This window comes from Macrobrachium rosenbergii, chromosome 45, assembly GCF_040412425.1.
Source record: "Macrobrachium rosenbergii isolate ZJJX-2024 chromosome 45, ASM4041242v1, whole genome shotgun sequence".
Classification (NCBI taxonomy): domain Eukaryota; kingdom Metazoa; phylum Arthropoda; class Malacostraca; order Decapoda; family Palaemonidae; genus Macrobrachium; species Macrobrachium rosenbergii.
This window is the reverse complement of record NC_089785.1, coordinates 32,495,889-32,523,259: the sequence shown is the minus strand read 5'-3', so window position 1 is coordinate 32,523,259 and position 27,371 is coordinate 32,495,889. Positions and strand designations below refer to the sequence as shown.

General features: G+C 38.5%; 1 protein-coding gene across 33 annotated transcripts in view; it reads left to right on the top strand.

Moving 5' to 3' along the window:
* Positions 1-27,371, top strand: part of Itpr (Inositol 1,4,5,-trisphosphate receptor) — a 226,011-nt gene that overhangs the window by 97,319 nt on the left and 101,321 nt on the right. For 15 of the 33 annotated variants that reach the window (XM_067088991.1, XM_067088990.1, XM_067088986.1 and 12 more), the window contains exons 7-22: positions 1,114-1,344; positions 2,667-2,808; positions 3,056-3,148; positions 4,069-4,283; positions 5,940-6,100; positions 6,489-6,642; positions 6,960-7,124; positions 7,331-7,531; positions 7,976-8,076; positions 12,089-12,154; positions 13,215-13,320; positions 14,192-14,382; positions 14,824-14,979; positions 15,248-15,395; positions 15,799-15,952; positions 19,336-19,641. In XM_067088991.1, coding sequence (XP_066945092.1) covers positions 1,114-1,344; positions 2,667-2,808; positions 3,056-3,148; positions 4,069-4,283; positions 5,940-6,100; positions 6,489-6,642; positions 6,960-7,124; positions 7,331-7,531; positions 7,976-8,076; positions 12,089-12,154; positions 13,215-13,320; positions 14,192-14,382; positions 14,824-14,979; positions 15,248-15,395; positions 15,799-15,952; positions 19,336-19,641 — 2,590 coding nt within the window. The remainder of the gene's footprint in view (positions 1-1,113; positions 1,345-2,666; positions 2,809-3,055; positions 3,149-4,068; positions 4,284-5,939; positions 6,101-6,488; positions 6,643-6,959; positions 7,125-7,330; positions 7,532-7,975; positions 8,077-12,088; positions 12,155-13,214; positions 13,321-14,191; positions 14,383-14,823; positions 14,980-15,247; positions 15,396-15,798; positions 15,953-19,335; positions 19,642-27,371) is intronic. The other 18 variants (XM_067089000.1, XM_067089005.1, XM_067088999.1 and 15 more) reach the window with 7 other exon arrangements.

The window sequence follows — 27,371 nt, the reverse complement described above, 5'->3', positions numbered from 1 at the left end:
GTTTTGGCACTGCAATCCTTCTTGTGTTTTCACATCTTTTGTTGTTAGTACTGTAATTATTGTTTGTTATTATTATCATCTGTGATACAGTGTATGTACAGTCTGTGCTAAAAAAGAACAAGACAAAAAAGAATAAGATTTATAATTGTAGATATTCAGTTTATGAAAAATAATGTTCATGAGTGTATCCACAAGTGAGTAAATTCAACCCAAAGATTGTGGAGGGTTGTGGATTTAAGGCCTAAAATGACATAGGTCTGAGAATATTAGTTGTAAGATATAAATTAAGGAAAACACTCTCAAAAGGAGGCAATGATAAGCAGCACTAAATACTCTGGGTGGTGTAACTGACTTGTGTAGTGTCTTTTATTCCTGAGTTCACGGAAGGTCACTTCTCAGAAACAGTGTTGTAACGAAGCTGTTATCAACATCATAATTCCTTTCAGGTGAACATATTAAATTTCAACACCTGCTGATTGAGAAACTTTAATTTAATGAAGCTCTTAGGGACGTCGTAATTCCTTTCAGGTGAACTTGTTAAGTTTCAGTGCCTGCTTATTCAGAAACTGTAATTTAATGAAGCTTTTGTCGACATAGTACAGTATTTCCTTTCAGGTGAATGTGTTAAGTTGCAACACCTGCTTATTCAGAAACTATAATTTAATGAAGCTCCTAATGACTTCGTAATTCCTCTCAGGTGAACATGTTACAGTTAAACTCCTACACCTGCTTATTCTGAAACTGTAATTTACCAAAGCTTTTATCAGCATCCTAATTCCTTTCAGGTGAACGTGTTAAATTCCAACACCTGCTGATTCAGAAACTATAGTTTAATGAAGCTCTTATCGACATCATAATTCCTTTCAGGTGAACTTGCTAAATTCCAATGCCTGCTTATTCATGAACTGTAATTTAATGAAGCTCTTATCAACATCTCAATACTTTTCAGGTGAACGTTTTAAATTCCAACACCTGCTGATTCAGAAACTGTAGTTTAAAGCAGCTCTTATCGACATCATAATTCCTTTCAGGTGAACTTGCTAAATTCCGATGCCTGCTTATTCGGGACCTGTAATTTAATGAAGCTCTTATCAACATCTCGATGCTTTTCAGGTGAACGTTTTAAATTCCAACACCTGCTGGAAGATCTCCCTCTTCATGGAGCATCGGGAAAACCAAGAGGGGATTCTGAAAGGGGGAGATGTGATCCGCTTGTTTCACGCAGAACAGGAAAAGTTTCTGACCATGGATGAGTACAAAAAGAAGCAGCACGTATTTCTCAGGACGACTGGACGTACAACTGCCACGGCTGCTACCTCCAGTAAAGCTCTGTGGGAAGTGGAGGTGAGTGGAGATACTCTCTTCCCTGTAGGGGGTTAGTGCCGTCAGTGCATCTCACATGGTGCACCTCACACTGCGCTTTAGGCATTACTTAAGGTTTTATTCGGCGTCCCTTCGGCCACTAGCTGCAACCCCTTTCATTCGTTTTACTCTACCTCTTTTCATATTCTCTCTCTTCCATCTTACTTTCCTCAACCCTCTCATAACAGTTATTTTATAGTGCAACTGTGAGGTTTTTCTCCTGCTGTACCTTTCAAGCCTTTTTACTCTGTTTCCCTTTTAGGATTGAATGACCTCATCATAGATCCCAGTGCTTAGCTTTTGGCCTAAGTTTTATAATCCATTCCATTCCAAGATACTCTCTTAATCTCTTCAATTCCACTGTTCTTTCATGGCATTAGATGTCTGATGAGTGCTAATTTTTTTATTGTCTTCTGCTCTTTCTCCCTGAATTTCCTTGTGGAACAAGTCCTCATCTGTTCCCCATATACAGTGCATCCCTGTTCTGTATTCACTTATGCTAATAATTTAGAATTTAATGGACTGTGCAGCTTTCATTCATTAGTTGTAATGTGTTGGTTTTCACACCTCATGGTTGCTGACAGGATTGTTGAAAAATTTCTCCTTTCAGTATTTTAAAAATGGGAAGATAAACTTAATGCTGAGGAACAGTTATTGCATATTTCTAAACTACATTTTTTAATATATTTAAACTTCCAGTGTAATTTTCAATAAGCCTGGAATGAGTGAAAATACGTTGTGATGCTGTAATAACAATAAAACATGATTATAAAATCGGTTCACAAAATACCAATTTAGTATGAAATCTTAAGGTGCAATTTTAAAACTTGAAAAAATACAGTTCAGTCTTGGCCGTGCCACATGAAAGCTCATGTGTTGTTGATGTATGTATTTACAATAATCATTCCCTGTAGGGAGGTAGTGCCATCAGTGCACCTCACGCAGTTGACTGTAGGCATTACTTAAGGATCTTTGCAGCGTCCCTTCAGCCCCTAGCTGCACCTCCTTTCATTCCTTTTACTGTGCGTCCATTCATATTCTCTTTCTTCCTTCACTCTCTTCAAACAATTGTTTCATAGTACAACTGCGAGGTTTTCCTCCTGTTACACCTTTCAAACCTTTTACTCTCAGTTTCCTTTTCATTGCTGAATGACCTCATCATAGGCCCCAGTGCTTAGCCTTTTGGCCTAGTTAGTTATAAATGATTTGTTTAACCAGACCTCTTAACTCTTTTAGGATTCTTCTTGGGGCCTTTTGGCCTAAATTCTATACTGTACTGTATTCCAATTCCATTTTAATTCCAGGTTGTACAGCATGATCCAACAAGGGGTGGAGCTGGTCACTGGAATTCATTATTTAGGTTTAAGCATCTCGCAACGGGACAGTACTTGGCAGCAGAAATTGATGACGATCCAACCCCAGACCCAACGAGAGCTAAGTTAAGAGGTAAGAGACACTGTAACCAATTTTGAACACTGCTTCTGTTATGTAGGAAATCTGTAGGTTTTTTTTATTCGTTTATATTGTAAGATAAATCTCAACAGAATACTGAAACATTTTTATTTGGAGTACAACTCAGCTACAGTACTTTTTCTAATTTTCATATGTAACTGTTATCACCTCCGACTTGCACCTTTGCCATACTCTAAGTTTTCATTCCTTTTTTTCTTTCTTTCCTTCTTGAAATCTTCAGCTATAAACCCTTATGGACAGAGTCAAGAGACTATAAACTCAAGAGGGCTCCAATTGGAAGTCAGCGTGCAGAGAGAGACAAGTGAAGGAAAAGGTGATGAGTAATTAAATACGAGCGAACAGGAGATGAAACTAAAACATTTGAATTCAGGAGATGTCAGTAGAAAGTGGAAATGAATTTGCCCCTCACTTAAACATGTGGAGATCAGATGATTCTGTAACTGAACGGGGCAGATTATTCTACATTTTAGTTGTAGTCACAATGAAACTCTTAACTGAATAGTATTAAACTGATACTAGAAAATGGCATACTGTTTGCAGCAGCCTTCCTGTTGTTGTAAGCAAAAACAGCAAGGTCAGGGAAAAAAGCGTACAAAGGAAGCTTGTTGTTTCAGTATATTGTATGCAGCAAATAATGAACTCTGTTAAAGCTTATGCCACAAGTCGGCATTTTAAAACAATTCTGTGATGGCCTTGTGAGAGTGTAGATTGGTGATTCAGTGGTCTATTTAAACTTTATGGCAAAAATGTCATAGGGGTCCGGGTATAGATTTTTGGAGTAGAACTGGTGTTGAATCTATATAGACACCACCCTACTTACAAACATTCAACTTACAAACATTCAAAGATATAAACAAATGGAATCGTAAATTAAAACTGTGTTCAGAGGGCTCCCCTTTGCCAGCTGTAAGTTTAGATGTTGTTTTGCTCACCTATTCTGTGCATACAGTACTGTATGTACAATGTGCTTTGTGCTTTAGAATGAAAATACGTACAGTACCGTATTGATTTTATATCATACTTTACTTAAATAGTCATGAAAAGTAGAGTAACCAACTTACAAACAATTTAGCATACAAACTTCCGTCCAGAACTTAACTCATTTGTAAGTTCTGGATGGAAGTTTTTACCTCATTTGTAAGTAGGGTGGTGTCTGTATGTGTATTGTCTTTGTAGTCACATTTTATACATTTTCTATGAAAGGTCTTATCTGTTCATTCCAAAACTTTTCAGATCCAAGTGGTGGGGCAGTGTACCAGCTGGTTTCTGTGCCTCTCAATTATGATATTGCTTCCATTTTCGAACTCGAACCAACCACGCTTATCCGGGGAGATTCGTTGGTGCCTCAGTCGTCGTATGTCAGGCTTCACCACTACTGCACTTCTACTTGGGTCCACTCTACCTCAATTCCTATAGATAAAGATGAAGAGAAGCCAGTTATGTCCAAGGTGGGTCGGAGTTTTCTTGTCATTTGTTGTACTACTCTGTACAGTAATCTCCAGGGATCTTGAAGTCTCCAGATGTTTAGGTCTCTCTTCTAAAATGGCTTGGTTGGGGCTATTTTCATGTGTGCGTGTCTCCCTACCTCCCTTTGTATGTGGTACATATGCTGAATTGTCTCAAGATTACCTGGACATATAAAATAATGTCACTGATATGTAAAGAGTTTTGTTGTATTGTTTAGGGAAGAAACGGGTCTTTTTGTGTTCAGTACAAATGCAACCCATCAAAGCATAACCGTGTGCAAAGTACATGTCAACAGCAACAACATAGCAGTTCCTTTCTTTCAGCACTTACAGATTATAAAAATTTGTTCTCTCTCCATATTAAAATCCTGGTTCTTTATGGTTATAGTAATACCAATGATGATTGCTGTATGTTGCTTACATTGTCAATATGGTGAGGTGTGGTATGTTGTGTGGCACTGTAGAGAATTGGTTGTATATCTGGATAATGTGAACCTTCTGACAGGATGAGAAATGACCTGCAGCTTTTCAAAAGGTCAAAGATTTTAATTTTCTTGATTATTAGCAATTTATGTATGATTCCTTTGACCACTTAGTGCTTTTTATTAGATTTTTTTTTTACTGAAACAAAAGGTGCAAACAGCACAACCAGTAAAAGAATGACATGCCAGGAGAGCATTGCTCAAACAGTGAGTAATGTAGAGGGCAGGAGGCAACCGCAAAGTAGGCCTATGAATTACTTCTTTTACATAAATTCCACTTGGTGCCCCAGAAATTGACAGATTCAGACTTTTGTTACTGGAACTTTTTGGATTTTCTTTCCATTTCAGTCTGGGGGTTTTCAGATCTGCATGCCTTAAACTTGCATTTGTCAAGAGCCAACTGTACTTATATTTTTGCTCCATGTATATGATTCTGTACCGACATGACAATTGGTCTTGTACTCAAACTGATTTAATGCATCCAGTATCTTCTGTTGTGGCAGGGAGGGTGTGAAGCCATAGTTAGGGGTGCACTGCTACCTGCAGTGATTCCATGCACAAGCAGTTGTATTTCTGGTTCCATTTTTATTATTACCCCTGTAGCTGAGTGGATTATGTTCTAGCCTACTGCTTCAGTGGTAAGCAGTTCAGTTCCTTTGTGAGGAGGTAATTCATAACACACACTGATTTTGATTTTGTCCTATTCACAATTTAAACTGTACGATTTTTTATGTATCACTAACAATTTAGTTCATATTTGCCATGAAATGATTGATTACCGTATATCCATGAGTTTGTCTTTTTTAGTCTTGTAGGTAATTCTTGTGTGTTGTATATGATTTTACTGGTGTGTTAGCTGCTTTCTTTTTAAAAAAAGTGTGTTTAAATCTGTATTGACTTGCATTTGTTGTTTAATGTAACAGGTAATCCTTCCTTATATTTAGGAGCATTTTTTGCTGAAGTTGAAGCATTATTTAGTTCTGTAGGTTTTTTATATTGGTGAGAGATTTTTGTCTGCATTTTAGAATCTGTCTGATACCTTAACTTTCTGTTTTTTTGTAAAATGGTATAAATAACAATTACCATTAATTTGAATTGGTATCTAACACTGAAGTAGTTCCTTTGGATCTTGAAATGATGTTATCTTTTTAATTAGGTTGGTTGTGCCCCAATAAAAGAGGACAAGGAGGCCTTTTCTCTGGTCCCAGTTCATGCAAAGGAAGTCAGAGACTTGGATTTCGCTCATGATGCCGGTGAGGTCCTGTCCAAGCCAGCAAAGAAGCTGGAAAAGGGAGCTCTTCCACAGCCAGAAAGAAGGTCAGTCTTTGTGATTTTCAGTCTACAACAAATCATAAGTTTTGGATACAAATCCTGTGAAGAAATTTTCATCATTATCTACATCCATTAGGGGATTATCAAACCTTTTGGCCATGAATGATGGGTTTAAGTTTCTTATCGGACTTATTTTTATACTTTTTATTGTGCTGTCTAGAAGGACAGTTTTTTTAAACTTGAATAAGAGACACTTCAAGAAGTTTGACTTTGACGTCAAAGTGGGAAAAGGTCAAATGGAATGGAGGAAAAGTAAAACTGAAAAGAACCTTATTATTGCATTCAGTTTGCTGTCACTTTGTAAGTCCTGTTGCGGGACACTGTGAACAGGGCATTATACAGTGCACTCATCAACTCATTTTCTATGATGTAGGTCACTGATGCAGTTGCTGATAGATCTAGTCTACTTCATTGCTGAGAAGGAGCACGAACAGAACAAGAGTGATTCCTCTGCATTGGGCTTGGAAGTGACGAATCCCAACAGAGATCGGCAGAAGTTGTTACGAGAACAAAATATATTAAAACAGGTAAGGAGGAGGCTTGTCTATTACACTCAGTTGTCATTCTTACGTACTCTGATGGTTTTTGGCATTTATTATTGTAAAATTGTTGCCTGCAGCAAACCAAAAAGATTTGTTGCAAGTTTTGGTGTGATTTTTTGTTGTACCGTCTTGGCTTGAAATCTCACTCATGATAAATTGAATAATTTACAGGGCTGCTTAACTTAGTTGCAAATTTCAGGAATGTGCTGTTTGTTTTGTATGAGGCAGGACCAACTTGCTAGAGACCAGCATGAGAATAATAATCTTGCAGCAGTCTCTTCATTTTTCAATCATTGTTTCAGATTTTCAAGATCCTTCAAGCGCCTTTCACTGAAACTCAAGGAGGCGATGGCCCTCTGCTTCGCACTGATGAATTGAATGATCCCAGACATTCTGCCTACAAGACTATTTTTCGTCTCTGCTACAGGCTGCTTCTGTTAGCTCAGCAAGGATATAGAAAAAACCAGGTATGGGGTAACACTAAAAACTGAGTTGTAATGAAAGTTATTTGTCTGTTCAGTATTGTCAGTAAAATAGAAAAGATATTCAAAAGAAAATAACATTTCTGAATGATATTTGAGTGGTTATGGATCTTAAATCTCATAGAATTGCTATATGTTTTCTGAGAATACTTTGAAAACTGTTTATTGTATGCTGTGATATTTATTTACAGGAACACATTGCTCAACACTTTGGCTTCATGCAAAAGCAGATTGGTATTGACATTTTGGCCGAAGAAACCATCACTGCTCTCCTCCACAATAATAGGAAACTACTTGAAATACATATTACTGCCACTGAGATAGAAACTTTTGTTGGTCTTGTGCGTAAGAATATGAAAAAATGGGACTGGAGATTCCTTGATTATTTGAAGGTGTGTTTTATGAGGGCAAGAGAGTCATTTTGAAGTGGGATCTCTCCAATTTTGTTTTGATCAATAGTAGAATCAGTAGTTGCTTGAAATTTTCCATCTTCAGATTAATTTATGTTGATCTAACATTTTGAATGAAGAATTTGTGATATACTGGTAAAAATACATGATAATTTTTAAGTTGGAAGATGATAATGATTAGAGGGTAGTAGTAGAAGAAGAATAATATGAAGCAAGTGAAGAACAAATGATTCATAATGCAACTATAAGGTTTTCCCACCTGTTACAACTTTCAAACCTTTTTACTGTTGATTTCTGTTGCAATGCTGAATGACCTCATAGGTTCCAGCACTTGGTCTTTGGCGTTAATGTATATTCTGTTGTTCTAAGAAAATCCCTTAATTAAACAAAAAAGAATAACAATACTTAACATAATATTTTTTCCAGGTGCTATGTATATCAAATAATCAGGCCATTCCTAGGACACAGGAACTTATTTGTAAAAGTGTGTTTAGTGAGAAGAATAGAGATATACTGATTGAGACCAGGTAAGTGTATTCATATCATTTACAAGCTTGTTGATTAGTTTTTAGTTGCATTTGTAACTTGGCAACATAAAATTATTGAGGAAAACTGACATTTTGTATTGCTACTGAAGGGTTTCAGCTTTACAAGTTGAAGTTAGCTAGAGTATTCTTGAGTTTATTAGAAGAATGTTTTATTTGCTAACAGAGTTTTACAGTGACTTAACCTCCAAAATACACATTTCTTTTAAGAAGAGTTAAAGGTCCTTTTGAGAGTGTTTGCATAAAAATGTTGGTATCAAACTGTAAATTTGTTTAGATATTGTAAACTCTTGGTTACATGATTGAATTATTTGAAAATTTGTTTTGGCCAGAAACGATAGATAACATGAAAAATAATAAGGAAGAATAGAGCAGTCAGGAAGTTCACAAATTAGGTACATTGATTTGCACTTTATAAACTTCGGCAGTTACCAGCGTCACCAGCGTGTATGCCCTATCTTTCTTGGAACAAGCATTGCAGTCGGTTACACTGACTGGAATGCATAGTTCTCCCGTTGTGCTGGCAGTCCATCAGACATATCTGTCATTAATAGGTCTGCAGATTTTCTAATACAGTTAGTGCTTGAGTTATGATAATTTGCCTTATTATAATTCGATTTTGTGATGGGGTTAACAATTAATACCGATACAACATTAGAAAATATTTTAAAATTTTGCGCGGGTGCAGGCAGCAGCATACAATCAGGCAGCGAGAGAGACCAAATTACAATAGACCAACTTCTTTTCTTCCATCTCTTTATCCCATCTTCTAGTTAAGAAAGTAAAAGAGCATGATAAAAGTATTGTTAGTAATGTTATACACTTGTGTAAATGCGTACGGCCATAAACATCCGAACGAGAAACTGCTGTTTTGCTAATAACCAAGTAGGATAACAACAGCTGTTTTGCTTGTATTTCAACCATTGTACGGTAGCAAATAATTACGGTAGTTATGTTACAAATCACATTAAGTTGAATAGGACTTATATATTTTTACATTATTCCCTTATTCGCTATGGAGAAAAGATCGGCAAGGAAATATACTGCTAAATTTAAGCTGCAAGTTGTAGCTGAAGCTGAGAAAACAATGTTCAAGCTGCTAATGACTATAAATTATCGTGCATCGGCAACATGGATGAAACTCGACCGTAAATAAAACTGGGGAGAAACATATTTTAATCAAAACTGCTGGGTATGAAAGAACACATATTACTTCTATTTTCACACCAATAGAAGATAAATACGTAAAGCCTGTATTAGGATGAAATCAAGTGAAAATAAAGAATGTAATTCTGATTTTCTTGCACAAAGCAAACATGCCCCCAATGGCTAATGTCATCTGTTAATAAAAAAAAAGCTAAATTAATTTTATGAGACGTATTTAAGTTATATTTCGACTTAAAAACACTTCGTATAATGAAAAATAACCTTGTTCCATATAAATAATTTATCTAGAGATTCATTTACGCTAACTAGAAGCAAGAAAAGCCCTCTGAACTGAGTTAAATACGGCGAAATACTGCATAATCGATTTCCAAACCAAAACATTGATCACTGTGATCGCAATTTATAATACAAAAGCAGTATGAGAATACTGTACATACAATATTATTGGATACAGTGAAGTAAAGCATACCTTTTTAAAAGATCCATGGAAAAGACGCATATTTGTTATGTTGATGTTTGTATACTACGATATTAATATGTGAATACAGAGTACAATATAATGTAGGCTAGGCTACTGTATGAGAGAGAGAGAGAGAGAGAGAGGGAGATGCTGGAATAATTGAGATTATACATGGAGACAAGGATGAAATAAACTCATCACTTTACTGGACAGCTACATCGTGGGCTCGCACGGGATCCTCCCTTCCCTCCCCTTCTAACCCCCTTGGATCTCAGTCTGAAAATGTAGTCAAGTTGTTTGGGGAAAGTGACAACACCTGGATACAAAAGCGAGCGATGAAAAGGGCAGGAAAAGATTAGGAAATTAAGGAGAATTTGGTCAGAAACAAAAATTGGGAACGAACAAAAGAAAGTGGATAAAAATAGATACTGTAATAAGAAAGAAGGAAGAGAAGGGTTGGGATTGATGTAATTTTATGGCGCTTTGGGAGATCAGGATAAATGTATGAAAAAAGCTAGTGTAAAAGAAGGATTTTTTGTCCTTTTTCTTCCTGTCATTTGTGAATAATTTATTAAATGAAATGTGCCGAGATGATTTTGTATAACGATTGAAATTGATTATATTTTATGGAACATCGAGAGACTTGCTTTGATAAGTAAGTAAACAAAAGCAAGTGAAAAAATATGTATATATCTTTTTTTAACTTGAAAATGATTGTTTCCTGTTCAGTTATGGGTATTTATATCTTCATAATTTGTGTACTGTAAGTGTCTCATGATGAGAAGGGGCTATTTATATTTTTTTATTGAATGAATGTTTGAGAATGGGTATTGCAAATCTATGTTTTTCATTATCCAGAAGGGTTAAGAATGAGGCATGGGTAATTTTGAACTCTACAAATACTGTAGTACATTCCAAAAAAGAATAACAGTAAATTGAAGTTCCACAAGAGTATTTGTTTAGGGAGTTGAGTAAAAGGTTAATGAGGAAGTATGATGCATTGACTGGTGTTATGATAGAACTGTCTTTTTAGTATTTTGCTCTGCCCCCAGCATCTCTTTAGGTATGCTCATCTACAGTGTGCCTTTACTGTGCAGTGCAGGCAGTGCTGAAGGTTCTTTTTCCCCGAGTTGCATAGCTCTCTGCTTTTTACTTCTTGTTTGTTCCCTTAGATCTCAGCCCACCTGGCTGTCCGATTTCCTTAGCCCAACTTTGTATCGGTTATTAAGAAATACTGCACTGATAGTAGAATGAGTCTTAAGATATAGAAACAAATCCAGAGTTATGAAACTGTACAAATATATTTAAAAATAAAACTACAGTATACAGAGAGCTTTCTGGAGTTCATACAGATTCTTGAAAGCTCTGTGTATAGATTTATTTTTAAACATATTTGTGCAGTTACATAACTGCGGGTTTGGTTTTCATTTGCATAAATTTTCATCCATTTTAGAAGAAATTCTTCGGGAATGCCAAAAGTTATGATTGAAAGGTTAGTTAAACTACATTAAAATTATTATAATGAAAAATATTGTCTATGGTGTTCCAATTATTACTTGGTACAGTTGCATGTAAAAGGATCATGTCCTTTTGAAAGGATACCCTCTTCTGAGACATCATGATGTAGGTTACAAGAATACAGTACAGACACTACCCTACATATGAATGAGTTACATTCCAAACTGCCGTTCATATCTCGAGTTGTTTGTAAGTTGGTCTTCATGCCTACATAAGTACAGCATGATGTACGTTTTTCATCCTAAAACACAATGCAGTACTGTACACTGTACATACAGTAATGTATTTTATAGAGTACAGTACTTTATTAATTGTAACAAAGCAGCTCAGGTGAACAAAAGTTGGCTTATGGGTGGTAAAGGGGAGCGCTCCAAACACAGTTTTAGTTTATGATCACGTTTGTTCGTATCTGAATGTTCGTAACTTGAATGTTTGTAAGTAAGCTAGTGTCTGTACAGTACTTTGTATTCAATGTCAGTATTTAAAGTTTAGGATTTTTTGCAAGTTGTCTCTTAAGCTTGAATCAGGATTATTGCTTTCTAATGCTTTAGTCATCATGTTTGATCTTAAAACAGTTGTAAACATTTAGCAGTACTGTATAGTTAAACTGTACAATAACAACGATGGTGAAAGTGATTAATGTTGGAGATAACAATAATGGGCAGAAGGAACGTCCAAATTGTCTGGTGTACATTTGTCATTGGAACAACAAGTGGTAATGGTTTATTATATTTCAGAAGGATTTATGAGGTACCTTAGCTGTCTGTGTTTTTGTCTTTTATAAAACTCGGGAGTCTAAGTGCCTGGAACTTCGATAATTTGATAATGAAAAATTTCTTGCTGCCTCAGGTTTCGTAAAAAGTTTTGGCGATACTTACTGCCGGTCCATCATAATGCCATTCCTAAGCTAAATCGGTGGGTCCTCCTTAGATCAAAGGAAACATTTTCTAAGTGGTTTCAGCTTTTAGAATATGTGGTGTCGATCCAGGTTTTGAATATGTTATCTAAGTTCATTTTTATGTGTGTTGTCATAACGTCATTTCTTAGAACGACGTAGTTGCATTTGGGAAATTACTAATAATTGTGGTTTGTGAGAGTTTTATTAATCAAGGGTTACTTTGCAGTCTGTAATTACCACTTAATCACTCTGTTCTGTATCCCTTTGAATGACGTGTCTCAATGAAAACCACAAATTTCTCTTTACTTAGCAAATGGGAACTAGTGCCAAAAGAAATTCATACCCATGTGCCCATTACCTTTCCACCTCCCACTTAAGAACAGATTTGTGGCCAGGCTTCTGTCCCGAAATGTGACTCGTGGCATGGTTGTGCATCCTTTGAACAGTTATAAGAATGTGCAAGTAGTCTTGAATTGCAGAGTACAGTAATGAGTCTTGTGGTTTTTCTGTGTGGAGACATATTTTTCAATCATGGTTTCAGTTTTGTTCTTAGTAAAAACTGCCTCAGAGAAATATAGTTTTCTTACAGTGTGTTCTACTGGAGTTTTTGAGATTGTATGTTTATATTGTACTATATGTAATTAGTAGTTGGATAATTTTGTGGGTAATGTCTGAGAGATTCCTTAGAGTGAAGACTGAGGCTGTGTCTAATTTACTGTTTACATAATTGCCTGATATATGTTTGGTTTCCAGGAAGAGCTAGAGAACTGTTTAGCAGAAAAAATGTTTTTGTATTGTAATTTAGATATTGCATTTCAGAAGCTGAATATAGTAAAGCTTTAGTATATATATATATATATATATATATATATATATATATATATATATATATATATATATATATGATTTGTAATATTGTGGTTATATTATGGAAAATATCTGAGGATTTTCTTTGTACAAGAACAGTTTGAGTGATTAGATATAAACTGCATAAGGTGTGCAACATTTTAAAAATTATTTGTTTAGTGTTTATCATTTAATATAATCATATTTGAATATATTTTAATTACTTGATAGAATGGTCGAGGAAGACATTGAAGTCGAGGTGGACATTGAAGGGTCTGGATCCATGTTGGCCATTGAACAAGGGGAGGAAGTTGTTCTCACATGGAATAATGGAGAGGTTTGTTTCTCTTAAAAGTGTGTGTGTGTGTGTGTTTCGTCATCTTGACCATCAGCTTTTTTATGTCAAACTTTCCTTTAGGACTAGATTTATGGTGAATTCTCTCATTCTTGTCTGTCACATAAACTTTGTGCTAGAATTCCCATAGGATCTTATCTATGGCCTTTGTTTGTCATTTACTTGTACTCTGTATTGCTACTTGCCTGTTATTTTTCTGACTAACAGCTCCCAAGCTTCTGATCACATGTCCAAACCATTTCTGTGTAAGAGGTTTCAGTCTCTCATTTTCAGCCTGTGGATATAACAAGTATGATGGAAGAATTTATTATTATTATTATTGTTTTTTGATTCATGTAGACTTAAATTAGTTTATCGTCAAATTTAAGAGTAGCACCTGAACTGACAGAAACTTTAGGGGTTTGGCTATCTGGTAAGTAACAAAATCTGTTACATAACAAAGACCCTATCGTAGCCTGCATTTGAGTGTTTTATAGACAACTTATGCAATTCCACTTACAGTTCCTTAACTAACCTGTACTTAAACTTAACATTCAGTTCAGGAGATTTATTTAAAAATGTATCACATTCACATCTAAAATGGTAGCATAGCAAAAAGTGATAATAATGATGTAACAGATAAGTACAGGAGAACTTGAAGTTAAGGTGTTACTGTAGTCTTATAGGTTCCTTGCAGTATCCCTTTACCCCATAACTGCATCGCTTTCTTCCCCTTACTTCTCATCTTATTTATGTGGTCACTTCTGACCTGGCTGCCTAACTTTTAACTTTGTCTTTCTTCAACTTTTCAACCAAAGAACTAAGAACGTAGAGATATATTTTGTAAAAAAATCCTTGCTCTGACCTCTTTCAGTGTTCCAAGTCAATCGTAGAGCTGGCCACTCGAGCGCAGAGCTTCCCAACCGACTCGGAGTGTGGGGAGGATCGCCTCATTCTGGAGTACTACCAGCACCAGCTCGATCTGTTTTCCAACATGTGCCTTGACCGCCAGTATTTAGCAATAAAACCACTTTCACCTTTACTCAAAATCAATTTGATGCTCAAGTGAGTAGTCATGTTTTGATCTAGTTTTTTGGTGTCAGGAGATGCCTTAGGTTAGATCTTGTGTGTTCTTATTATTTGAGTCATTTTGCTTTGGAATATTGCCGAGAATACACTGGAAACCAGTTGTGGGCTGCTGCTTTGGAATCACATAAAACCTAACCTGTAGGGTTATGGCCTTCATTTGGGTATTGTGCATTAGATTTTCTTTATTAATGCTCTTAAATACAATGTACGGTAAGATCAGAAGACCGTAGTCTAGATATAGATTGTATAAGAAGGTGAATATTTGAGTCATTTTTCATTGAAGGCAAATCCAAAATGCATTAACAGTTTATAGTGTGCTGCTTCTTGTAGATCTGGTAAACGAATAATGAGTAGAAAATCTAATTAATTTAAGTGTAGTATATCCTAAAAGCCTTACTCACATCACATCACTCACAGGTGTATGGAAGAGGACACACTGGCTTATGACCTCCGAGCTTCCTTCTGCCGCCTGATGTTACACATGCACGTTGACTGTGAGCCTCAAGAGGCTGTCACCCCAGTCAAGTATGCCAGGTTATGGTCAGAAATTCAGTCACATATGTCTATTGCTGAGTAAGTATTTTAAATGTATTTGTCTTAGATTCAAGCTTTAAATATGGCCATTACATATTTTTTTTCATTCTTGGATACTCCATCACTTTGCTATGATTGTTTATTATAAACAGATCTAAAAGTTTGCTATTTTACTTATATATAGAACTTTGTCAGATAAGAACAAATCCTTTTGGCCAGTTAGTTAAGTTAGAGATTTTACTATTCTTAATAACATATTAGCATAGCACTGGTACATTTGTTTAAATGTTTTTTACTCATTTTTCAGCTATGACAAAAGAGAGGTGACTCACAGCAGCGAGGCAGCAGAGACAGCTTTCAAGGACGTTATCATATTTGTTGAGGAATACCTGTGCAACGTGGTTGACAAGATGTGGAGCTTCTCTGATTGCGAACAGAATAAGTTAACTTTCGAGGTATGGTATTCAAATTCAAGGACGTTTCATGGGGTCCCAATTGCCTAGTTACAACTGGCTTTGAATGATGTAAAATTTGGCCTGAAGAGTGTGAACTGCTGTGGATTAGAATTTTCTCTAAGGTCCAGTGGACAAAATATATTAAATATGTAGATAATGATAGGTTGCACTTTGTTTTCCGTGAGGAAAGTAGCCATTTTTATGTTTCAAGTTTATTGTTAAAGCCACATGGCTAAAAGCACGTATTTTCCTAAGTATATAATTGTTTTATAGTGGAGTACATGTGGTGCTTATGATTCACTTGTAACATCAGCATAAAATTAGACGCTAAACTACCATGTCAGATCTTTGATCTGAAAGTGCATCTTCTGTTCTTGCACTAACATCCATTTTCTTTAAACAGGTTGTGAAATTAGCGAGGTATTTGATCTACTTTGGCTTCTACAGTTTTAATGATCTTTTGCGCCTTACCAAGACGTTGCTATCCATTCTGGACTACTCTTTCGACACAGATTCCAAATATTTCTTGAACAACTTCACTGCTGGAAAAATAAGTGGTATGTGAATAGTTCCTTTTCTCTTAATTTTAAGTATTTAGATATAGTTAATGGATTCAGGTGTTTTTATTTACAGAGGTACAGTATGCTGTGATTAATGTGTCCATGGTATTTTTGATTACATAATGGGCCAGTGGTACCAACTTAGGCTTTATGCAAGGATGTAATGGTCTCCGTAGTGGTCTGCCACCTGGTGTGATTACACTACCCCATAATAATAATAAAAAGTTTGTCTTACTTGCTGCAGTGCAGACAGTCGTAAAGGTTCTTTTGCAGTGTCTCTTTGTGTTCATGTTTTTATCTTTTCCCTTTGGTTCCCTCTCCCCTCACTGTTCAACTTCTTTAGCATCCTGCAGGCCAGCTCTATGAGGTGTCAGTGTCAAGAAATGATATGAGTGGTCTGATGAACTACTTAATAGTAACACTAATAATTTTATACTAAAATTACTATCCTTTCTCTCTTTTTGTGATTTGTAATCGATGAGCTATCTTTTTATTTTGGTTTTGTGTATGGAGATTCATATTCTTCATATTCTTAAACTCTCAGCATTTATTATTATTATTTCAAATATATTTAGTGAGATCCCCCAGCTGAATCACATTAGTAGACTCCTAAAGGGTTGGTGTCAAGTTAGTTCTAAAGTGAGAGGTGAAGATTAGAGCAGGGTAAAGTAGTTGGAAAGAATAAAGTGTAAAACTGTATTGCGGGGCTCAAAGGTAAACTGCAAAGAACCTTCAGTACTACTGTGTATAGTGTACAAAGAAAGGCACCCTAAATGGTTTTAACCCCTATGGAGGCTCCTATCATAGTGACACATTATCACAATTCATTGAGAAACACTCAGGAACATGTGAGTTGATAGTTGTGTTGGCATTAAGAATGTAAAGAATGGTGGTAATCAATAGAAATGAGGTACTTCAAGAGGAAAAAGGCATACATACTCCTTCAGTTTTGTATTGCACAGAATGAAGACACATAAGTCATAGTTGTTTCATCTCTGAAATGGATAAAACTTGAAACTTACGTAAAGTAGTTTTGGGGAGTTGTTCACTCAGTAGATTTTGTAACTCTCATTTATGTACAAGTAAATTATCCTCAGGTTTAGAAGCAGAACCTGGAAGCCAGTTCAGAGTTGAATTTGTAGCCTGAGTAGGCACTTTTGTTGGTCATTGCTGGCAGTTTTAAAAGTTTGGGCATTATAAGATGTTATAATTGAGGGTAGTAATTGTTTGGTAAATTGGTAAGTTTATCAAGTGATGTTAGGAAAAAATTATTACAGTACTGATCATGTAATTAGCATTAATTCAGAATTTAGCTGTGTTCTACATAGCTGAACCTAATTAATTAAAGGCTTAAAATTATAGCATGTAGTATTTTTGAGAGATGGGAGTGCTTAGTAGCTGGTAGCATCATTGATTGTGGATGTGCCCAGTGTTTTTGTTAACTTTGATTGAGTTGAATGTGTGGTCTGTATCTTTGAGAATTGTATTCAGTATGTACATGGGAATGTGTCTGGTTCAACTAGCTTGGATAATTTAACGTGGAGTCGAGTCCTATTTTAAATCTGTTACATGGTCATTGTCATTTCTTGAATATGTGGAATAAATGAGGGACACATGACAAAGGGGTTCTAGCATAATTTTTGGCTGGTAGACTGTTTGTCAGTGTTGATGTTGGCAGGTATAAACAAAATTGAGGTTCATTTTGCTCCTTTCAATGTATATATTCAAAATCTGGAGAAATAAAAACTACTGAGAAGAAAATTCGACAGTTGTATGGTAAAATGAATGAAGCCCTCTGATACTGTCTAGTTAAACAGGAACCTAATACTGGTATAGAATGGTTGTCCACTTCGACAGGGCTTAATGTACTCTCTGCTTGGGTTTAAAACCTCTTGCCAGTTCATCCGTGTATTTCAAATGGTAAGTTTAGGATGATAAAGAAAACAAGTCGGGAATTGCAGGAACTTACTGTTCCATACTAGAATTTTTGCAAAAGTAAACATCCACAATGCCCAAAGGATTTGTTCCTACAATGAGAATTGAAAATTGGAGATAGGTAAAGTTAAAACAACTGGACAGCTAAGTAGGGATAGACTAAAGGAAACAAATGAAAGTACAAGGCAGAAGGCAGTGCAGACAGGTGCTGAAGGGATTCTGCAAAGGGCCACTAGTAACATCTACTATGCCTCATGCAAGGCTCACTGGAAATGGTACCGTTCTGTGGGGACAGTTATGTTTTAGAAAGTACATTTCACCAATACTGCATTGAGTATCTTCATTCAGTGCAGTGTACTGCATCTTTGTAAATTACTATACTCCTGCACTGCAAGGCACACTACAGGCAGTGCAGTAATAAAAGTATACTTAGCAGTACAGTACAACACTTTGCCTTTTGGCTGTTTGCTTACTTTGGTCTTTCCATCCAGATGTCAAACTTTAATTGCATCCCGCTCCAACTTTCATTTCTTTAGGTTAGCCCTTCATTGCTAATGTAAATGTGATGCATTAGTTTAGTTAGATTATATAATAACAAACTTATGCATTAGGCATTTGCACAATATTCACTGTTCATCCATTGTGGACTTTTACTTGTATAAAAGGGTCACTTTAGTTTGTCTGTCTTATAGTCTATAGTCAAGTATAATCCTAAATTCATATTCAAAACAGAAGTTTTGGAGAATGTTGCTCTTCCTCTGATATACGGTAAACACATTCGATACCTGTACCTGTAGATTTAAGTACTACCTTTAGTATTTGATGTGTTTTAGATGTGTAATGACCATACATCTTAGTGTAATTTGCGTATTGAAGATCTAAAGTATATTTTACAGATTTTGTGTTACCAGAGTTGGATTTTTATTATATGTATATTTTGAACATGTAGAAATACTGTACTATGTTAAATTAAGGCGTAGACTGCTTCAATGTATGTCATTAAAGGATTGTGTGACCAGTATTGAGACGTGGAATCTGTCGCAATACTGATTAAGGACTTAGACCTTTGCTGCATCCTTTTCTGTACTGTACATAATAATGCTGTAATCTGATATAATTAGGATTTTTGATACCTGTCATTGCTAATTACGCAACAGAAAGGATCCAGATGTGCATTATTTAACGACAGCAGCCTTTTGAAATGAAGTTTCAGAATCTGTGCCCTTGCATAGTAGAGAAGCTCTTGCTAATCTATTTGAGCTGCTTTGTAATTTAAGCCCCTGTGAATGATATAACCATTTGCTGCTTGTAAACTAGAGTAAACGACTTTGATTTTTGAGGCAAGCTGCAGACACTCGCACTGAGTGCGCTAATGCCGAGTCATGTTTTGTGTAGTAACGGAGTAATATTGAGTGCTTGTTATTTATTCCCACATGCTGCCTTAGACGATAGTATTAAGGACGAGGAAGCCAGGCGCGAGAGCAGGAGTGGCTCCACTCAACCACCGCCTAGTATTACAGTTGATTCTGATTCTAAAGACAATAGTCGTAGAGATGAGAGCATTAGTGCCTCAACCTCTCCTAGTGTTGATTCTGGTAATGCCCCTGTATTTATGTTCCCCGACTCTGATAGTCAGAGCACCATAACTACCACGATGGGTACGCCAGACTCCCGACGTAAAAAGTCAGATCCCAGTCCTAAAACATCTCCCAAAAAGTCACCGAGGAAAAAATCCACTGATAAGAGGGAAGGTAATTTTCATATATGTGTTCAGACTCAATGTAGAGAGAGGTCACGTCTTCTTTAGGTTTGGTCATTATTTATGTAAATATAAAAATATCTCAAGATTTTTTTGTAATGAAGTTAAGTATGCTAATAGCTTAGGCTTACTGGTTAGTGTGTTGTCCTTAAGGTGAATAGATATTGTCAGATTAGATCATAAACAGTGTCCAGTTATTAATGGGAGTGCACTGTTGGTGGCGTGTGAATGCAACTCATTGCTAAGAGATTGCTGAACAAGTAATGGACACTATATCTTGTGGTGACGTCTGAGTTGAAGCTTTTACTGCTTTTAAAGGCATATGATGGTTACCATGAACTTTTAAGTACTATAGAGATTCAAGGTGTAGTACTTGAGTTTTAGTAAATCCCAGTCTTGACGAGTTTAGAGAGAATGAATAATCGTTTGGACTGCCAGAAATGTGTTGCGTGTAGCGGAACAACTGATCGTGAAGGGTTTTTAAAATTTGTTTTACTACAAACTCATTGTTCATATAAAACCAATATTTGTGGTCTTGGAATTGTCCCAGAAGCTGCCATCTGTTGTCTAACACACAGGAGAGGAGCGGTAGTAGTCCTGAACGTTTTCTGTGTCTTCAGTGCTGTGAACATCTTGAACAGAATTTCAGACTTTTTTTCCACTGCAGAACTACTTGAATTCATATTCCCTTTTTATTGATTTTTTTTCATCTTTATTTCATCTGCATGTCATCCTTTTCCCTTTCATAATTCTTAAGGTAATCATTAATTGCATTGTACTCCACTCCTTCCAGCACAGTAAATCTTTGTCAGATTCATTCCCCTTGGATGTCAGCTTCACATTTTTCAAGTACCTGTAATTACCGCTTCTGTTTTCTGTGGGCATTTTATTTGCAGTGGTGAGTCATAGTTCTGGCCAGGGCCCTCCAGTATGAAGATCCTTCATATAGTATGATTGTTTTAGTGAAAAGCTGGACTGGGTCTGCAACATCTATTTGGAGATGCAACAGGGCCAATGAAGGAAGTTTTGCGGGTAAAGCCCAAGATCAACTCTGTCCATGACAGCCCGCCCATCCTAGGTTTTGATCTGTCTGACCAATGCAACATTTGATATCCTTGGGTATGTGAAAATTGTAACAGTAGGCAAAGGTTCCAGCAAAGCATGTGAGCCGATGGCTACCCCACATCACTTTGCTCTTCTGCATTGCAGATCAGTACTGTACTACCAAATGCTGATTCTTACTCTGCAGACAGTCTCATGTCTTTGTGTTTGTGAGATAGGCCAGTGAAATGCAATGACTCCTTGGAAGAGCCATATACCAAGGGCAGGATTTTTATAAATTTTGCAGTTTGCAGTTAGAATTTGTGGGAGAAGCAGACTTCAGTCAGCCAGGATTTTTCCACAGCACAGTCACATATCTTTTGTTGCTACATCACCAGAGACGTAGACAATTTAATTCTACAGTAAGCCCAGTAAGAGCAGTTGGCCATCACCATAAAATATTAGAGATTCCAGAATTGACTCTTCTACTGGTTCTTTCCACAGACCATTTCAAGAAACAGAAATTTTTAAACATCTAACTTACCTGGTAGTTATATATATAGCTTAAGTCCCTGACGTCACAGCAGAATTTAAAAAACTCGCGGCAATCGCCAATCGGTAGTCAGGTGAACCACCTGTGCGCCCTCTACCCAGGTACCTGGAACCATTCCAACTATTCCTCAGATCTTCCCTGCCGCTGTGTCGGTAACATCGATGGAATTTCGCTCGTAGCCTGTGTTTTTTCGCAACTTATTTTGGTGAAGTACACTTTGGCTTGGCTTTCGCTTGTTCGCTTTTGGATTTTCTTATAACATATCTGACTTCATCGAGTGTGAAAATGTGTGTGTGGGGATGCAAGCGGCTTGCTAAAGTCTCCTTGGATCCCCACTTAGTATGTCTGAAGAACGGGAATGAAAGACCGGCTCAGAAGAGCCAAGAGTACTGTTTCTCACTCTTCTTGATATAACCAGGGAATAGTTAATTCTTTTCCCCTTGCTAACTATCCTATTGATCCTTCTCCCGTAGTGGTAGTCTCTGAACCCCCTACTGAAACAGGTAAGGACCCAATACTTAATGATTTGTTGGCTGCCATTCAGCCCCTGGCCCAACAGGTAAAATCCCTCTCAGAAGACAGGGATAATATGTGATCGATAATAAGAGATCTAAAAAATACAAGTGTTAATATGTTGTTAGTTCAAGTGCGACCGCTCGGTCCTGTTGTGCTCCTAGTCCTAGACCTCTTCCAAGCTCACCAACCCCTGTGAGAAGGAAAGTCGACAGACGAAGGGAGGCAAGAGGCTTTAGCTACCGAGCAGTCGTCCCCTCGAGCGTACCTGTTGACGTTTCCCAGGACGCTCACCCTCGCCATAGGAAAGGCAAGGTTAAAGTTTTTTTTTTTCGTCCATTGGTTGCTGTACGTCAACCGGAGGAAGCTTTGACCGATGTCGCACAGGCGCCAGTTCTCAAGTAACCTCTAGGTTTGACGGGACAGCGAAAGTTAGAAGTATGGGCGCCAGGGCGCCGAGTGTCGAAGCTGGGCGCCAGGGCGTCGGCGTCTAGAAGCTGGGCGCCAGGGCGTCGGCGTCGAAGCTGGGCGCCAGGGCGTCAGGCGAGAAGCTGGACGCCAGGGCGTCAAGTGTCGAGAAGTTAGGCGCCAGGACGTCAGGCGTCATGAAACTGGGCGGCAAGACATTAAGCTTCAAGAAAATGGACGCCAACACGCCAGGCGTCAAGAGACTGGACGCCAGGATGCCAGGCGTCAAGTTGATATTTTGAAAGACGTCGCTACTTCAGTCTTCGGAAAATCGGAAGAAGAGAACGATAATATCCCGTATTCTCCTGTGAATCCTATTGTAGAGATTTCTGACGAAGACAATATAAAAGGCCATCAGCTTTTATCAGACTTGAAAAGGCTTATGAAGCTATTTTTCGGAAATTTTTTCCAGAGAAATTTATCCTGACTGCTCCTCGTTCCCCGCCTTCAGAATTTACTCTTGTGAAGGCGTCTAAGAGGTCAGCATTTACGAAGAATGGATACTTTTGAAGGAGAAAAAATGAAAGACGGCCTTTGTTTTTTCCTCTAACCAAACTAGCTCAAGGTCTAGCGTTTAGTATCAAACTGGAGAATCGTTCGGCCTAGAAATACCTGCCCCTTCCCAGGAACCTTCTCAAATCTTGGTGACTCTTCTCGTCGAGTGGCCATGGGGAAAACGAAGTTGTTGGTCTATATCAGAATTGGACCACCCCCTCAAAAGAATTTGGAGATTTAGGAAGGAAGATGGAATTATTCAACACGACTGACACCGAAGAACTCATATATCTGATGTCGTGTATGGATAAAGGACTCGGAGATAGTTCCAACGAATCAACTACACCTTTCTCAGCTGGAATCCTGAAGAAAAGGGCCCATCTTTGCTCTTTCCTGGTTAATGGGGTCACGTCCAATAAAAATCAGAACTGATTTATACCCCTTTTTTCCTCTCACCTCTTCTCTCAAGATTTGGTAAAGAGGCCTTTTCATCTTTGGCCCAGAAAACCATGTAAGATTTAATATCTAAAACAGCAAGAAAAGTCCTACCTACGACTTTCATCGCTAAAAAGAGTAAGGCTGAGGTTCCTGTGTTTCAGGTATCTCAGCTCTTTCGTGGTCGGCCCTCCGATAGCGGTTCCTCTAGGGCGCGTAGATGAATGACAACAAGAAGAGGCTCTACACAGGGAAGAAGGAGGACCTGCTTTTCTTCTCCTGCAGACTGAGGTAGGAGCCAGACTGTCCAGCCTGAGTAGGCCCCCTCTAGTAACAAGATAATTCGACCTTTCTGCCAAATGCAACGACAGAACCAAGGAAAAGGTTCTACAGCAACAAGTGTCTATGATGTTGCAAAAGGAGACCAGACAGAGAGTTCAGGATCCGAATTCCCCAGGATTCTACATTCGGTTATTCCTGATCCCCAAATGCTTGGGGGGTTAGAGACCGGTGCTAGACGGGATTGCACTCAACTTTTTTGTGCAATAAACAAAGGTCGCTATGGAAACGACAAAATCGGTTCTAGCAGCGGTCAGACAGCATGACTGGATGGCCTCACTGGACCTCCAGGATGCGTATTTTCACATCCCCATGCACCCGAACTCCAAGAATTTTCTGAAGTTCGTCCACGGGAAAGGTTTTCTAGTTTCGGTCTCTCTCTTTCGGCCTAAACAGACAGGGCTGACGTCTGGCTCTGGAGCCGAGACCTCTCAAGAGCAAGTTACCCAATATTGAGGGACGTCATGATAAGACTTCATAGACTACAGATTGTAGCCACTGGAGCAACCCGGAGCTCTTCCCTTCCAGCCCCAAGGGTAGCTCTCCTTCTAAGAACAAACGTAGACAGTTCTATTCAGTCAGGATACCGGGCTGCAAGAGCGTGGCGGACACTGTGCTGCCTTCCGTACATCCTCCTCTTCCTCCTTCGGATTGGTACTCGTCTGCTGAACCCCTCCACGGTCCATTATTGACGATGAGGAGGAAATAATTGCCGTAGTTGAGGCTTCCCCAGCCTGTCCCCAACAGCAGGAAGCCCCGCATATAGCTTTACTATAAAATATGCAGCAGACTTTGTCTTCCCGGGTGCAAGTGTGACAACCAGGCAAAGAGAAGAAGGATAATAGACGTCCAACTAAAGCTTCTAGACGTCCAGAAGTTTAAGACGCTGAACGTAGTGAATGAAACTCTAGACGCTGGATGCAGTGGCGTCAAGCATCTAGGAGTGAAACACCATGATGACAAGCGTCAATGAACCCAAGGCGTCAGCGTCAAGGCATTGGGCGTCAGGGCGTCAGGCTTCAAGATATTGGAAGCCAAGACGTGGAGTTAGTTCAGGGCGCAAGATGCACTGGCATCAGCGTCTAACAAAGAATTAGGTCTACTGATAAACAGATAGAAATCTCAGCTGATCCCATCCCAAGAGGTTCTATGCCTTAGGATGAAGATTCAGAGTCAGGATTTTCGGGCTTTTCCGTTTATTGCAAAGACAGGACAAGCCTCAAGAAAATTTCAGAACTTTATAAAGAAACAGTTTCATCTAAATCGGAACTGGGACAAGGAAATAGAACTGGAGACCAAGTGCATCCCCATTTCGGAACCAATAAGACCGTATTTATAGTGGTGGAACGTCCCCGTCAAGCTCCAGGAGGTCCCTTCTCTATATTAGAGGAACCCAGACCTAGTGTTGTTATCCGACGCGTCGGACTCAGTATGGGGAGCAACACGAGGGAAATAAAAAGTCTCGAGCTCCTGGACCAGAGAGCAGGAGAAGTTAAACATTAATTAGAAGGAACTAACTGCAATCCTTCTAGCTCTCAGGGAGTTCGAACACAGTGGGGAACAGAGAGGTGCAGGTCAACACCGACAACACGGCAGCGTTGGCCTACATCAGCAAACAAGGGGGCACTCACTCCAGGTCTCTATACGAGACAATAAGAGAATCTCTTCTTTGGGTAAAGGAGGAGAATGTAAAACTAGTAACCCACTTTATCCAAGGGGAGAAAAAATGTGAGGGCGGACATTCTGAGCAGGAAATAAAGTCCTCTCAACAGAATGAACGCTACATCAGGACTTTGGGGATGTCCTTGCATAGATCTCTTCGCCACAGCGCAAACGAAGAGGTTGGACACTTACTGCTCTCAGTACCAGATCCCGGGGCTATATACATAGACGCTGCGTTCTGGTGGACTGGTCCAACTTGGACGTGTATGCATTTCCCTATTTCAAGATAATACACAGGGTACTGAAAAAATTTGTGTCACATGAGAGGACCGGAATGACCCTTGTGGCCCCTTACTAAACGACAAGAGATTGGTTCACAGAGGTACTGGAATGGATGGTGGACATCCCGAGTAGCCTACCTCAGAGAGTAGATCTACTCAAACAACCCCACTTGGAAAGATATTACCAAAACCTACAAGTGCTACTAGTAACTGCTTTCGGACTATTGGAAAACTCACAAGAGCCAGAAGTTTTTCGAAGGAGGCAGCTGGCGCTATCGCAAATCAAGGAAGTTATCCACCATTAAGGTATACCAATCCAAGTGGGAGGTATTTAGAGGATGGTGCAAGGACAACCATGTGTCCTCTTCCAATATTTCTGTAACCCAAATTTGTATATAGAGAACTCACTAGCATGGAACCTAGACGTGGTCCTGAGGTTCCTCATGGGGAGTAGGTTCGATCCCTTGCAGAGGACATCTTTAAAGGACCTCACCATGAAAACTCTTTTCTTGGTCAGTTTGGCCGCAGCGAAAAGAGTTAGTGAGATACATGCTCTCAGCAAGAATATAGATTTTATGCAAGGCAAGGCAATCTGCTCACTGCAACTAGGCTTCCTTGCAAAAAATGAATACTAAATCACAACCCTGGCCCAGAACGTTCGAGATTCGAACCTAACGGACATAACAGGGGAGGAGGAGAGAGAGAGTCCTATTCGGTAAGGGCTCTAAGGCTCTACCTGGATAGGACAAAGGACTTAAGAAGGAATTCAGAAGGGCTTTGGTGCTCAGTCAAAAAGCTCTCTGTATAGATGTCGAAGAATGCTCTGTTTTATTTTATCAGACAGTTGATAAAAGAAGCACATATGGAATGTAGAGTGATAGACTACAAGATTCTGAAAGTAAAGACGCACGAGGTCAGGGCAGTAGCAACCTCTGTAGCTCTTAAACAGAACAGGTCCCTGCAGAGTATCTTGGACACGACCTTCTCGAGAAGTAAGTTAGTATTTGCCTCTCACTATCTAAAACAAGTCCAGACATTATGCGAAGATTGCTATACGCTGTACCCGTTTATAGCATCTAATTCAGTAATGGGAGAGGGGAATACCCCTACAATCCCATAAACCAATACCCTTTTTCTTACCTTGGAATTGAGAATTTTTTATGGTTGTTTGTGAAGACTGGACGCAGTCTTCCGCAATCATTGGGATGAAAGTTCCTTGGTAGAGCCCGGAACAAGGGTATTGAGAGGAGGTCTAGTTACATAGAGGTTATACACCAGTTGATAGCCCCTAGAGATTTTCAGCCCCCTGGGTGGATCGCTAGATCTCTTAAGGAATGCAGACATAATGAGAAGGAGTTCATTGAAGTCAGCTTCCTTAATCCAATCCCATAAAACAATACCCTTTGTTCTTGCCTTGGAATGGTTGAAATTTGATGGTTGTTTGTGAAGATTGAACGCAGTCTTCCACAATCATTGATTTTAGTCAGATGATCATTTTGTTCCTTGGTGGTGCCCGGAACAAGGGTATTATAGGTTGTCTGTCACATAGAGGTTGGTACACCGGTTGGCAGCTCCTAGAGGTCTTCAGCCCCCTGAGTGGATCGCTGGACCTCTTAAGGAATGCAGACATAATGAGGGGGAGTTCATTGAACTCAGCTTCCTTAATCCAATTCCATAAAACAATACCCTTGGTTCTTACCTTGGAATGGTTGAAATTTTATGGTTGTCTGTGAAGATTGAACGCAGTCTTCCACAATCATCAATTTTAGTCAAATGACCATTTTTGTTCCTTGGTGGCGCCCAGAACAAGGGTATTATAGGTTGTCTGTCACATAGAGGTTGGTACACCGGTTGGCAGCTCCTAGAGGTCTTCAGCCCCCTGAGTGGATCGCTGGACCTCTTAAGGAAAGCAGACAAAATGAGGGAGTTCATCGA